Consider the following 12952-nt stretch of genomic DNA (forward strand, 5'->3'; position numbering starts at 1 on the left):
CGCTTTTCAGAATATCCCGTTTATAGGGACTCTGGCCATTCGCATTACTAGAGGGTCGCTCGGACACATTTGGAAATTGAAAAATTATTTTTCAATCAAATAAAAAAAATAAAAAACTAACTCAGCCCACTCTGGGACTGGCGGAGATAATCGCAGAATTAGTCAAAGTTTTTTTTTAGAAAATAAAAAAAAATGAAAAATGGCGAACTTCTAGAAAATAACAGTTTTTCTCAAAAAATGCAAAAATTTCATGGATTTTATAATTTAAAAATTTTTTTTGTATTTTTTTCTGAAAAGTATATTTAAAAACAAGAAAAAAAAAACGTCCCAATAGGTTGAATTTTGAAAAAGTTATAGCCATTTCAAAAAAGAATAGCCATTTCTTTCAAAAATTAATAATTTTTTTTAGGTTTGGTAAAAAAATTTTAAAAAATTCTGGAAATTGTTTTTCATAGGGTAGAATAGGATAAAAAACTTTCAGCCAAATCGAAAGGGGTCGGGGTCAAAAGTGGCCGATTTGACGTGTAATGCCCCATATATATATATTGTAAGATTCGTGAAAGAAAACTGGACCGCTGGACTGAGACTCGAACCACGGATCTTTCGCTTTCCGGGCGACTGCTCTTTAACCAATTGAGCTATCCAGGGCCCACCGACCAGTTCCCTTCCACGAATGCTTAACAAGTTTGGCATGGAGGCGTTCGTCCTACAATATATATATTGAACAATAACATTAGTTCTTGTTCGATCATTAAAATTGAAAAAACTTTAGTACTTGGATGAATGAACGTTTTGGAACACAGTGTACTTTTGATATCTTTGTGCGTTTCTTCTTTTTTAATTATATAAACTTCGTATGGACAGCAAGAACAGAAAAAATGTTATAGTTTTTATCAATGATTTTTCACGGATCGGTATTCTAAACTTTAATGACATAATTTTTTCTTTTCTTTTAATCTAATTCATTAAATTTCATTCGGTCAACGTTATTTTATGTTTCTACGATTGATGAAGATTACCCTATAAATTAGGGAGACCAAAAAGTAATCAAAATTTCTTCAAGGAGCTCATTCACAGTTAGTTTGTGTCGAGGCATGATCAATGAAAAATCGAAGGACTTTTTTAAAAAGGGAATCAAATAATTGCTTTTACGCTTGCAAAAAGTTTTAGAAAATGATAAAAATTATTTTGTTGATTAGTATTTAAGACTTCTTTAATAAATAAATGTTTTTCGCCACAAAAAAAACTTTAATTACTTTTCGGTCCCCTTAATATTATATTTCCTTTTTTTATTTAGAAGAAAAAGTATTTCTCACATTCGATCGCTAAAGTTAAGTAACGTTAGATATATTTATTATTTATGATGAGTGATTAGATATCACTCCGTGAAATTATTTTCTATCTTGATTTTTTCAAAAATAACAAATAAATATATCGTTGAAGTTTAGTAGAATGGGTAATTTTCGAAGGGCGATAGAGTACGCGTTTGTTAAGGTAAAACAGCCAGTGGTAGGTAAGCTTCTAATTCGTCGCAGCAATAGAGCTTATCTTCGGTCCAGTAGCTCTCGAAGGTGCGCGCACGCGTTCTCTCATACACACAGGAGAGGACACAAGTAACATCAACCGGTACGATAACATTTTAGTTTAAATTTGGGCTGGTGGCCCGAGGCAAGCCGCGGGCTGATTTAAGGGCCTGTATACGCACCTAAACATACTGCCGGTAGTGGCCTCGGAGGGGTGGAAAGCTTTCCCTAACGGTGAACCTTATGCCAACCGGTAGATAGTCGGTTGCGATAAGCTAAATGCTCGGAATCCCCTTCCCATATTACGCAGGTTATACACCATCGCTGTGGCGCGACAAGCCTCCAAGAGAATCCAACTATTCCCTTTTCTCTCTTTCTCTCTTTCTCTTTCTCTCATCCGCTATCTCCAGTAAAGACAGATCGTTTGGAAAACCAGAACTTGCATTTTAACTACCATTCACGTCTCGTCTATCATATTAATCTACGTGACTCATTTCACGTTCATTATTATAGTGTTCTGATAACCTTTTCTGACAATAGAGAACACACATCAGGGGTGGTAGTAACATTTCAAATTTAAAGAATAATTGAGCCGTTTATTTTGAAAGTGGTGCAAGTATATTTTCAAAAACAATTAAGGTAGCTACTTTAATAGTTACATTTTTATATGGTTTTTTCATTCTGAAGGACCTTGTTCAACAAACAATTGTATTTTAATATATTTAAAATTATTAAGATTTAGTAAGACAAAAATATGTTGGTTATTGAAGTGATGAAAAAGTTTATTTATAAATATATATATATATATATATATATATATATATATAAGAGAATATATATATTTATTTATGTAATATATTATATTATATTTATGTAATTATTTATATAATAGCATTTATATTTATAGATATAATGAGACATTTAAAATGATGAGCTAACGATCAATATTACTTTAATAAAAGCCAATTTAAATACTAACAAATAAAAAAAGCAATAACTTGTAAAGGGAACCTTTATATGAAAATTTTAAATCAGTGACATAAAGAGACTATAGTTACACTGATTTTACTGGTCCTGGTCTTTTCTATACTTAAAAGTTTAAAAAAAAAAAAAAGAAGTTCACAAGAAAAATTAACTTCCTTACAATTATAAAAATATCTTTGTTGATGTAAAAAAATACATTTGTTCACTATTTCATTAAAGTTATATTAATTTAAAAAGACACCTTTTTTAATACATTTTTCCAAGGAAACAGGATTCAATTGTGATAGGGGCAAGCACGATTTATTGGACTATTTTGTATTATATCCGGACGAACCGGGAGCAAGATCTCCGCTCAATTTCCGCCTTGGTTACCCTTTAAATTTAAGATATTCTGTAAATTTTTTTTACAAAATATTGTTTCCGTTGATAAAAATCCAAAATAAAAATATTAACATCAAAATTGTAATAATCGTTTTGTCAAATAAAAAGTCTATTTTAAAGCAACCCTTTTACTTTTCTTCAACGCAATTAATTGGAAAAGTAAGATCAGTGTCCTTCATATTTTCTTTGATCCAAACATCGTATTTTGCTTCAAGTTCGTCAGTGAAAAACTCTTTCCATCCTTTAACTTTTCCTTTTCGTATGAAACCAATTGGTTTTACAGTTTCTTTTGGATTAAGTGACGGTCTGTTCACCATAGGATTCTTACGAAAATTGTCTATATGAAGATGATTAACCAGTTTTAAGACCTCCTCTTCGCTATAGGATTTTTCAAAAAACTTTGCCACCTTTTTAATAACACTTGGCAGGTCCTGTAGAAAATCACATAATTTAGATTTTGTCAATCACTTATCATAATATTTATAGCACAAAACAATTATGAGATCTCACGGTAATGATTTCTTCGTAGAAAATGAATAGTAAGTTCGAACGATGTCTCTCAGCCCAGGCATCTTTTAAATGCGTCCAATAAGGGCAATAATTAGCTTAAACATACAAAATAAAAGGTAAGTTACTCAAACAAAATTTCTCCACGAATGATTTATAAACTGTAATGTGAACTTACTTAAATCTTTCATAAAGTATTCACAGAATTCCTCAAAACTTCCTTGGTATTCTAAACCCTTGATAATCTGTAGGAAATGATACCAAGACACCACTACGTCTTTTGGATTACGTGCAACGTAGACAATCTAATTAATTCAATTATTTTATATATTAAAATATCAAAAATTTTTATTTATTAATAAAATTATATACAGAACGTATACCTTATGAAGTTTTACTTACAATTATTTGTCAAATTATTCGTTACTCATAACAATGTTTCAAACTAAACTATCTTCGTTTCAAAAAGAACATCCTAAGAAAATCCCTAGTTTTGATTACCTTGATAAATTTATTCTTCTAGACAAGTTTTGTAAGCAAATAATGTAATATTATCCGCGAAACAATGAATACTATTGTGCCTAGCACTTTGTGTTTTTTGTATAACGATTCAATTTACTATGACACATATTACATCTTTTCTTTACCATTAACCAGTTAGCTATAATGACCTCTTTAAAAAATGTACATCTAAATTGTTTTGGACAAATGAAGGGATGACAAGTATATTCGTCAAACACAGAGTATGTATAATTATTATAATATTGAATTAAGTTTTAATCAAATGACTATTTTTTTTCTATAAAATTATTTTAATATAACTTTATTACTCTAACATTTATTAATTTCCTTAATTTAAGGATATAGTTTGTATATGAATGAAAAATAGAAACAATCAATTACTTAGAAAATTGATTAATTAGAAATTATATCTACTGTTATTGAATGATATTAAGTAAAGCAATCGTATTATATAATACAATCGTATTATATCATAGGTGTTTACAGACAAATTAGTTCTACAATTTTCAAGAGATTATCTTGAAGAAGATTTTAAGAGATTATAAGATAAATTATTATTTATCTTATTTCATTTCTATAAAGTATACATATATTCTATATATACTTATATATATATTCTATAGACCAGTGGTTCCCAAAGTGGGCGATGAAGCGGTCGAAAAGAGTGATGACATCCACAGGTGAACTTTGGGGGTGGGGGAATGGCAACGGCAAAATGGCAAAGAGGCAATGACTATAAGTGTGCAGTGATGATAGTAATCAAATAAAAAATTAATTTTCAGAGGGAGCGATAAGTAATATTTTTTCTGGAAAGGGGACGATAGGACAAAAAAGTTTGAGGAACCAATCTTACATAATGTTGAATGAAAAAAAGTAATCTGGAAATCTCAAAGATTAGATATTTTTGATTATTAAAAGATAGGACGTATCTATCAACAACAACAACAAATTTTATAAAAAGAATGATAAAAATAAGAAAACAAAAAAAATTAAATATATTGTTACAACTTATGTAATGTTGATTCTTGGGTTGTTCCTTGTTTTTTATATTATATATTTTATAATAGCCAATTAAATTTTTAGTAAACTGTAAATTGTATTATAAGGAAATGCAAAATTAGAATGTTTCTTTCTAAATAGCTTATTTACAATCAAGATATCACATTCGTAATTATTATTCGTTTTTTATCCCTAATATTAAGGGTATTTTCATAAATAAATTCAATTAAAATTTTATAAAATAAAAAAACAGATTTTCTTACCGATAATCCCTCTTAAAAAATTATGATTGAAATAAGTTTTGTATGAAACACTTCTTTAAATAAGGAATAAATTTTAGAAATAGTTGGGCGTAAAACTTCATATGTAAATGTCTTGTACATACACATATACCTTGCATTCACTATCCAGAAGATTGGGCAATAATTCGAAAGGCATATGGGTTTTGATGAATCTTGGAGATGGTAATTTATTAGAAAATTCTGGATTCAATCTTTCAATTTTCTCACCTGTCTGACTGGTTAGAAAATCATCATAATCGCCAGTTAATATGTCAAGCCTATATAAAAAAAATGTAAACCTTTTGATAATAAACGTTTCGTTTGAGAATAGGTAATAGATTCTTCTTATTTCATGAATTTTTCTATTTATAAATTACCATGTTTACGAGAAGCTAACGGACTGATCGAAGTGGAACTTACTCGAAGAATGGAAATCTATGATGCAGGCTTCGTGTCTTCGCTTCCTCGAAGTTCATGTTGTTCGCGACCAACCAAACCAGTTCCAATGTCACTGTGGTGCCTAGTTCAAGAAACAAATTGTCTATCCTTACGTAGATATGTATATGGATGTATACACTCGAGATAGCTATCTATTTATCGTGTCAACAACTTTAGGAACATACAAAAATAACATTGCAATTTCCGTCGTTAAATCATCCGCAACCGGATATACAGTATTTAGATAATTCGTGTTTATTACAGTAAAATGTATGAACAAAATACTACAGTATAACGTCAATCATTTGAAACGTCGATCATCTGAATATCGGTTATACAAATATATTGTATTATAAAACGATTCACGAATATACGTATTTCAATTATGTATTTAAAAGCTTTATGTATTATGAGACAGAGTATTCTAATTTTTTCAAATGTTAGAGTTTAATAGATTGTGTGATTGTATTGCATTTATAATCATTTGTAATATCTCGTCAACGGTCCTTAACGAAGCAATATCAAAAACGAGATATCTTATCTACGGTCCGCAATATGTTAAGAAGTTAAAAATAAATTTTTCTAATTTTGAAACAAACTAAAAATTTACCTGATCGCGGGAAAGAAACGACCCAAGTATCATCCGGGCGAGGCTTTGAATTATACACAGCACTTCCTTCTTCGAGATATCTATAGGGCATAGTCCACTTCTTCTCACCAACTTTTATAAAACCTCTCTTAGATGCAGCAAAGTGTTTCTCCGCTAATTTTTTCTCTTCATCGTTGAAAAATACGTATTTTGGTATTTCGCTCTCCATTGAATATTATTATTACAAATAAATCACTTTTTCTCTCTCTCTCTCTCCCTCTCACTCTCTCTCTTCTCAATCCTGGATTCGTTGTGCGATCCTCTTTCACCTACGATAAAAACAGAACTACTGAGTTGGCTCTTACAAAGTTGTTTTATATGTGTTGCTTATTCTACTGATGATGTAATAATTTGAATTTATCGTGTTTGCGTAACTGATAATGTTTCAGACTTAAAGCAACATTGTGATCATTAGTAAAAATCTACAAAATACTTAACTATTATTGTAAACAATAAATTTTATTTCATTTCCTTCTTTCTTTTTTTGTTTCTTTATTATTACAAGGAAACATTACAAATTTTAACAACAAATGCCCAACCAATTTTAAGAAAAAAGCTTTTAAAGTTTTGCTTTTTCTTATATCTGTTTTATATTTCTTCAAATATAAATTTTTTTTATGCAATTGTTGCGTAAGCGTAAATATTAGCGCCCTTGCTTCTTGCGCTGGTGATTTGGGTTCAATTCCAAGTGAGGAAACGTTTCTTTATTTTATAGATTTTTTTATTCATAAATCTAACACATTTTTTCCATATTTCTTAATTTTTAATTATATACAGAAAAGAGAATTAAAATTATTACTAAAAAAATTAAAAACAATAAATTTTTGAGCATCTTGCACAAATAATAAAGATTGATTACTTAGATTATAGTTAACATTTTATTTTTTAATAGGTGTATAAAAATATATAAAATTTCAATGTCTCTAATAGCTTATGTCCTTTACTATTTTCAAGGTGTTTGTATAAATGTAGCTGTAATAAAACTCTTTTTAACGATGAAAGCAAACTTGATCTGCTAGAAGGAATGATATTAATATTAAATATATTAATAATTAGAGTATATATAATTGTTTTTGTTAATGTTGAAGTACATATTATAAATATTGTAGAAATTGTAATAAATCGACTAATAAGGTCGCGCTTACATTTGTTAAATTATATTATATAACTATGTTACCGCCAATGTACGAAAGGCCGGCATTGTACAGAATTCTTAGGCATTGTATATTATGTCCTACGTTTTTAGTCAATGTACGAAATGTAAAATTATTAAATACTTTCTCTAGGTATTATATATACAATACCTAAGCATTCTATATAAAATGACAAATGCTATTTAACCAAAGTATAATAAAAGATCCTGATAAGGCTATTATATAAATGACGTGCATTCCTCAAAAGTATAAATGTTATTCTGAAAAAAATAAATATTATATTTTTATAATGGCATCAATCATTAGTCCTTTCAGAAATATTGTCACACACACACGCACACATAAATATTCTCACATCCTACATATATATATTGTGGCTTTGTTAAAAAATGTTGATTTAATATAATTCTAAACTTTTTAGTAAATTATAACAATACACAAAATAATATCACAATTAGAATGGAATACTTAAAATAATAATATCAAAAAAAATAAAAAGCAAGGTTAGTTATGTCATATGTAAATTTAAAGAAATTTAAAGAAAACGTGTGAAGTGAATAAATTGAAATGATTGAATTGTAATACAACGCCATTTATTGAAAACTCAAAGTATCTAGAGACCTAGATAACTTTTTAATAATAAATCCTTAAATTAGCAATAAATGGTTTACATCCTTGATAAATTCATGGCAATAAATTTGATTATAATGAAGATAAAATCAGTGTTGAGTGTATTCCTAGGATCATGGAAAACGTGTCAGTTTGTTTCAATACCTTCATTTCTTTCTTAATTGAATTTTTTTTAATTTTACAGTTCCTTTTTCACATGTGTGTGGTCTCATCCAATCTTACCTGCCACGTATTTGTCTTAAGCTAAATAAAAGATAGCCGTGACTGCACGAATGTGTAAATAATAATTTGTTAGCGAAGAAATTAACTAGTGCTCATCATAATCAAATTATTAGAATAAAAACTAGAGCTCTGGCAGCCACTGATCCCAGCCGCGCCAGGTGAAGAATATATTATGTATGAAAAAAAATATATCTCTATCTCAATCCTTACTTACTATTATTTAAATTCACAAATATTTAATATATTATACAGTAAGGAGTAAAATTGAACACCCCTTGTAATTATGCTTTTACATTCTTTTGGAATTGCATAAATTTTTTCGTCTTTTCATTGCATACGTAATTTTGGCCCTTTAATTCTCTCATGGCTGTCTACTTACTAATTGACTTTCCTCTCTTTTAATACATTTGCAGCTATAGAAGTACTCAAAGTTTCACCTATTTCAATGTATCCACATAACATTCTTTTTTTTGTGGTGTGTATAAATTCGAGCGCCTTTTAAATGACATTGGTGTATTAACAAAATATTTTTTTCTTATCTTTTGCACAAGAGATTTACTAACATTTCATTCTCTTGCAATTTTTCATGTGGAAAAACCAAACTGTAATTTTAAAATGATGTTATTTTTTTATTTCCATCGATGTTGATTTCATATCGAAAACGAGTTCATAAAACACTTCATTAATTGCACAACTAATACTGTGGAAAAGTAATATGTATGCATTAAAAAAAAATTACCACTAGTGAGTAATATCATTTTTATAATGGTGAAAGCTTAGGTACTCTTAAGAGACCGATTTCGGAAACAATACAAAACTCGGTACAATCGAATAACCTTTTTCAAAAATATAAAAAATCAAAACCTATATTGTAAAGGTCGTGAAAGCTAACATATAATGTTGACTTTTATATGTTATCTTTTGTGCTTATCACTGTAAATATTGAAAATAGATAAATATGGAGTCAATAGCCTAGTCACGTTGAATTGTTGATTGCTATTTTCCGGCAGATTATTAAAATCAAATAATGTGGACACACATACATAACATAGCTGAGTGACCAATTCGGAGAAATAAAAGCAAAAATTGTGTGCTGTTAACTCCTAGAGTGACGGTAAAAAGATGCGACGTCTTTGGTAGTATTGAATAAGTCTAAGAAGGTGTTAGTAAAGAAGTGAATTGGACTTATAAAAGGGAGAGTAAAAAGATAAGAATACATTGAAAATAGATAAATATTTATTGAATATTTACACTTAAGGATTACGTGACATTTATTTAATATTTTTTATTTATAACTAATAGTTTCAACAAAATGTTTTTCAAACACTATAACGACGATTAATTGAATGAAATCGTTATGAGTTGTTATATTTTAATTACCATCAAAAATATTATTAATATTCAAAAATAAATCTGTTCTGTGCAAGGTTAAAAGATTTCTTCATAATAAAGCAAAACAAAGAATAATTTAATCTAGATACAATGTTACAAGGTTGAGTTCTTAGATTACTAACTATTAATTTCACTGATTATTAATCATTGGTTAATATAATATTTATAATATAATGATAATGTTTGTTTTATATTTAATAAAAAATTAATGGCAATTATTGATATAAATAAATAAATAAAATATTTATATTTTTAATCCTTAAAATAATAATATAAACAATAGGAATAAAAATTAAATGCTTTTAATGTTAATAAATCTTAATTATTAACTATTTGCTTTTTCGTTTTTATACATATTTTTATATATAACTGTAAAATCATAAATGTCTGTCCGCATATCGTTGGTTCCATTTTTTAAGTTTTACGTATCGCTTATAACTTCCTAAGCAACTTTTATTTACCGATTGTAACATTGCTAATTTATTTATTTAATTTTATAAATATACTAGGGGTGCTCGGGCCACGCGTTGCTGTGGCTAATAAATATATAGAATCTACGCCCATAACATTTGTCGTCTTTTTCTATTTTTTCTTAATATCGAACCAACTGCGCATGAGCGGTAACATAAAATCACCACTTACTTCACATCATATAATTTTACATTGTCTGAATATAGGCACATATCATTTGTCTTTTTTTCTCTTTTTTCTTAATATCCTTTTAAAGGAAAAATAATTATGGTGGGTCACCCTTATCACTCAGGGGTATAAGAAATAAACGAAAAACTATTCTCGTACCTACTGAATATACACAAAAAATTTCATATAAATCGGTCAAGTCGTTTCGGAGAATAAGAATAACAAACACTGTGACAAGGGAATTTTATAGAGATAAGATATAAAAAAACAAAAATATTTAAACTACTAACCTAAGCTGAAAGAAAAAAATATTTCCATCTGACCACTCAATTACTTGTTCGGAATATTAGATAAAAAAAGACTTATAACGATAAGAGTTATCTGTTATCGTAAATAAATATTATGTTTCACGCTTAATCTTATATTATTTTCAAATAAAATTTATAATCATTATTATTTCCAATAATACCTGAAAGAAATTTGTGTTCTTGTACTTTTGTAATGACAAAATTAAAAAGTCATAGTATCGTTTTTTAAAAATCATGTAGCAATGAAAATAAAACTTATTTTAAGGTTTACATAAATTCTAATATCAATGAAGAGAAAGAACTGAGTGAGATTTTGACAATTTTTGGTTTGCAAAATTCATCAGAAAAAAAATAAAATTAAAAACAGAATGAAAGCCAAAAGTAAAAATAAAATGAAATAGAAAGTATTTCAAACGCAATAGTCGTTTATATAAACGTTCAGATAATGTATAATATTTCGGGCATTGTATAGAATACCCACGTTAAATGGGCAATACGTATAACGAGCAAATATTTTACAGATGGCACGGTTGTTCTATATAATGCCTAGAAGATTTCGGTCTATCTATAAACTGTGTTTAGAGTTTGGGGGGAGGAGATAGGAAAAGAAGAAAATTTAAAACTTTTGAAAATGAAACAAACAATATAAATTTAAAAATCCCTCATACTTTCTCCCCCTATACTATAACACAGCCAACTAAAGCACATTTTATAAATTGACCAAAATCCACTGGGCATTCTGTAGAATATAACTGGACATTCTATACAATGCCCGCAGTAATACATTGCCCATAACATATATATTTCAAACAGAGTTTTAAATAGTCTCTTTCTCTCTCTCTCTCTCTCTTTCTCTCTCTCTCTCTTTCTCTCTCTCTCTCTCTCTCTCTCTCTCTCTTTCTCTCTCTCTCTCTCTCTTTCTCTTTCTCTCTCTCTCTCTTTCTCTTTTTTACTACTTTTTCTCTCTCTCTCTCTCTCTCTCTCTCTCTCTCTTTTACTCTTTGACTTCGGGAAGGGATATAAATCACGCGTCAGATGTGCGGAGTCGTCGGTCATTCAGTTTCATAAAAGATTCCAAGTATCTACAAACAACTTGCATTCACTCTCTCTCACATGTAAATGTACACGCACGCAAACGCAACGCACACGCACATGCACACGTACGTTCACGACGCGCAAAGTTCTCTCTCTCATTCTGTGTTCTCCCATCACTTGCTATTACTCGCGGTAGCGCTTCAGCAGGACTCACATGCAAGGCGTTTAAAGCTACATTCACATCATCCTTGTACCCGGTCGAGGTAAAATCTGCACTCTCAGCGTTCTTAGTGAGCGCTCGAAATAACGTGCAGTAGCATCACAAAAGCGGCGGCTAAGAGCAGCATACAACGAGAATCAACCTCAAACACATACACATTCACATGCATCTATCCATTCCGTGAAATGTCATCGGGATAATGTAAGGAAGTACTACCTTCAGAGGTTTAGTGTCTGCACGCACGTACAAAAGTTATAAAAGAAATGAAAAAGATAAGGTCCGAAGGATATTTCAACAAACGTGTTTCGTTAATTTCCTTTCAAGATTCGGATAAATATTTTCCTTTCGACCTAGCATTACTGTGGAAAGAAGGATTAGATCGATTTAGTATATACGTCATTTATCTTGCAAATCTATTACTTAATTTTGTAACTCTTGTTTATTTCATAAAATCATGAGAATAACATTTTCTCAACCCATATTAAAAATTTTTTTCTATTTTATAATCGTTTTAATCACTTATAATTATTTACTTCCATTGCTCAAAAGATATACTGTTGTGTTCTAGTGGTACGTAAATAGAATACATCGACACACAAAAACACTGTAATTGAAACTATAATAATAATAACAAATACATATTTGATAGATTATTCATTTAATCATTTTTTCAATAAAAACTATTTAAATAGAACGTATCTTTTACACGTTCCAATAAAATATGTATATATTATAATTGTAATTAATACTTGTAAACATCGTATTAAATTTCTATTAGAGAATAAACACGTGCCACATATAACGCATATACATTTCGAGAATAATCTATTTGAGATGATCGAGAAATATGTAAAATTATTCGAAGAGATTAATTAAACGTTAAATGATGCGAACAATAAAGAAATGGCCTACAGAAAGAGCTTCTTACGTATCCTGAAGGAATACGTAACTCTCGTGAGAGTTAAGGGCGAATCCGGTCGGTATTCAAACACTTAGTAAGGCTGACGATAGTTGTCGCAATCGTCTTCGAAACACTTTCCGTCTCATTCTATTCCATCGAAAGCCATT

At 29.2% G+C, this 12952-nt stretch overlaps 2 protein-coding genes across 5 annotated transcripts in view; one reads left to right on the forward strand and one right to left on the reverse strand.

Moving 5' to 3' along the window:
* The window catches only part of LOC107074631 (uncharacterized), a 152098-nt gene that overhangs the window by 106883 nt on the left and 32263 nt on the right, over positions 1-12952 (forward strand). The window lies entirely within an intron of this gene.
* On the reverse strand, positions 2664-6549 carry LOC107074664 (sulfotransferase 1C4). The gene is made up of 6 exons (XM_015336320.2): positions 6246-6549; positions 5618-5717; positions 5310-5475; positions 3574-3700; positions 3399-3493; positions 2664-3319 (listed from the first exon to the last, which is right to left on the reverse strand). The coding sequence occupies exons 1-6, from the start codon at positions 6451-6453 to the stop codon at positions 3017-3019; spliced, it is 999 nt and encodes a 332-aa protein (XP_015191806.1). The 5' UTR covers positions 6454-6549; the 3' UTR covers positions 2664-3016.

The sequence above is a fragment of the Polistes dominula genome, unplaced genomic scaffold (genome assembly GCF_049000335.1).
Source record: "Polistes dominula isolate Pdom_NZ unplaced genomic scaffold, Pdom_raw_medaka contig_168, whole genome shotgun sequence".
NCBI classification, from domain to species: Eukaryota; Metazoa; Arthropoda; class Insecta; order Hymenoptera; family Vespidae; genus Polistes; species Polistes dominula.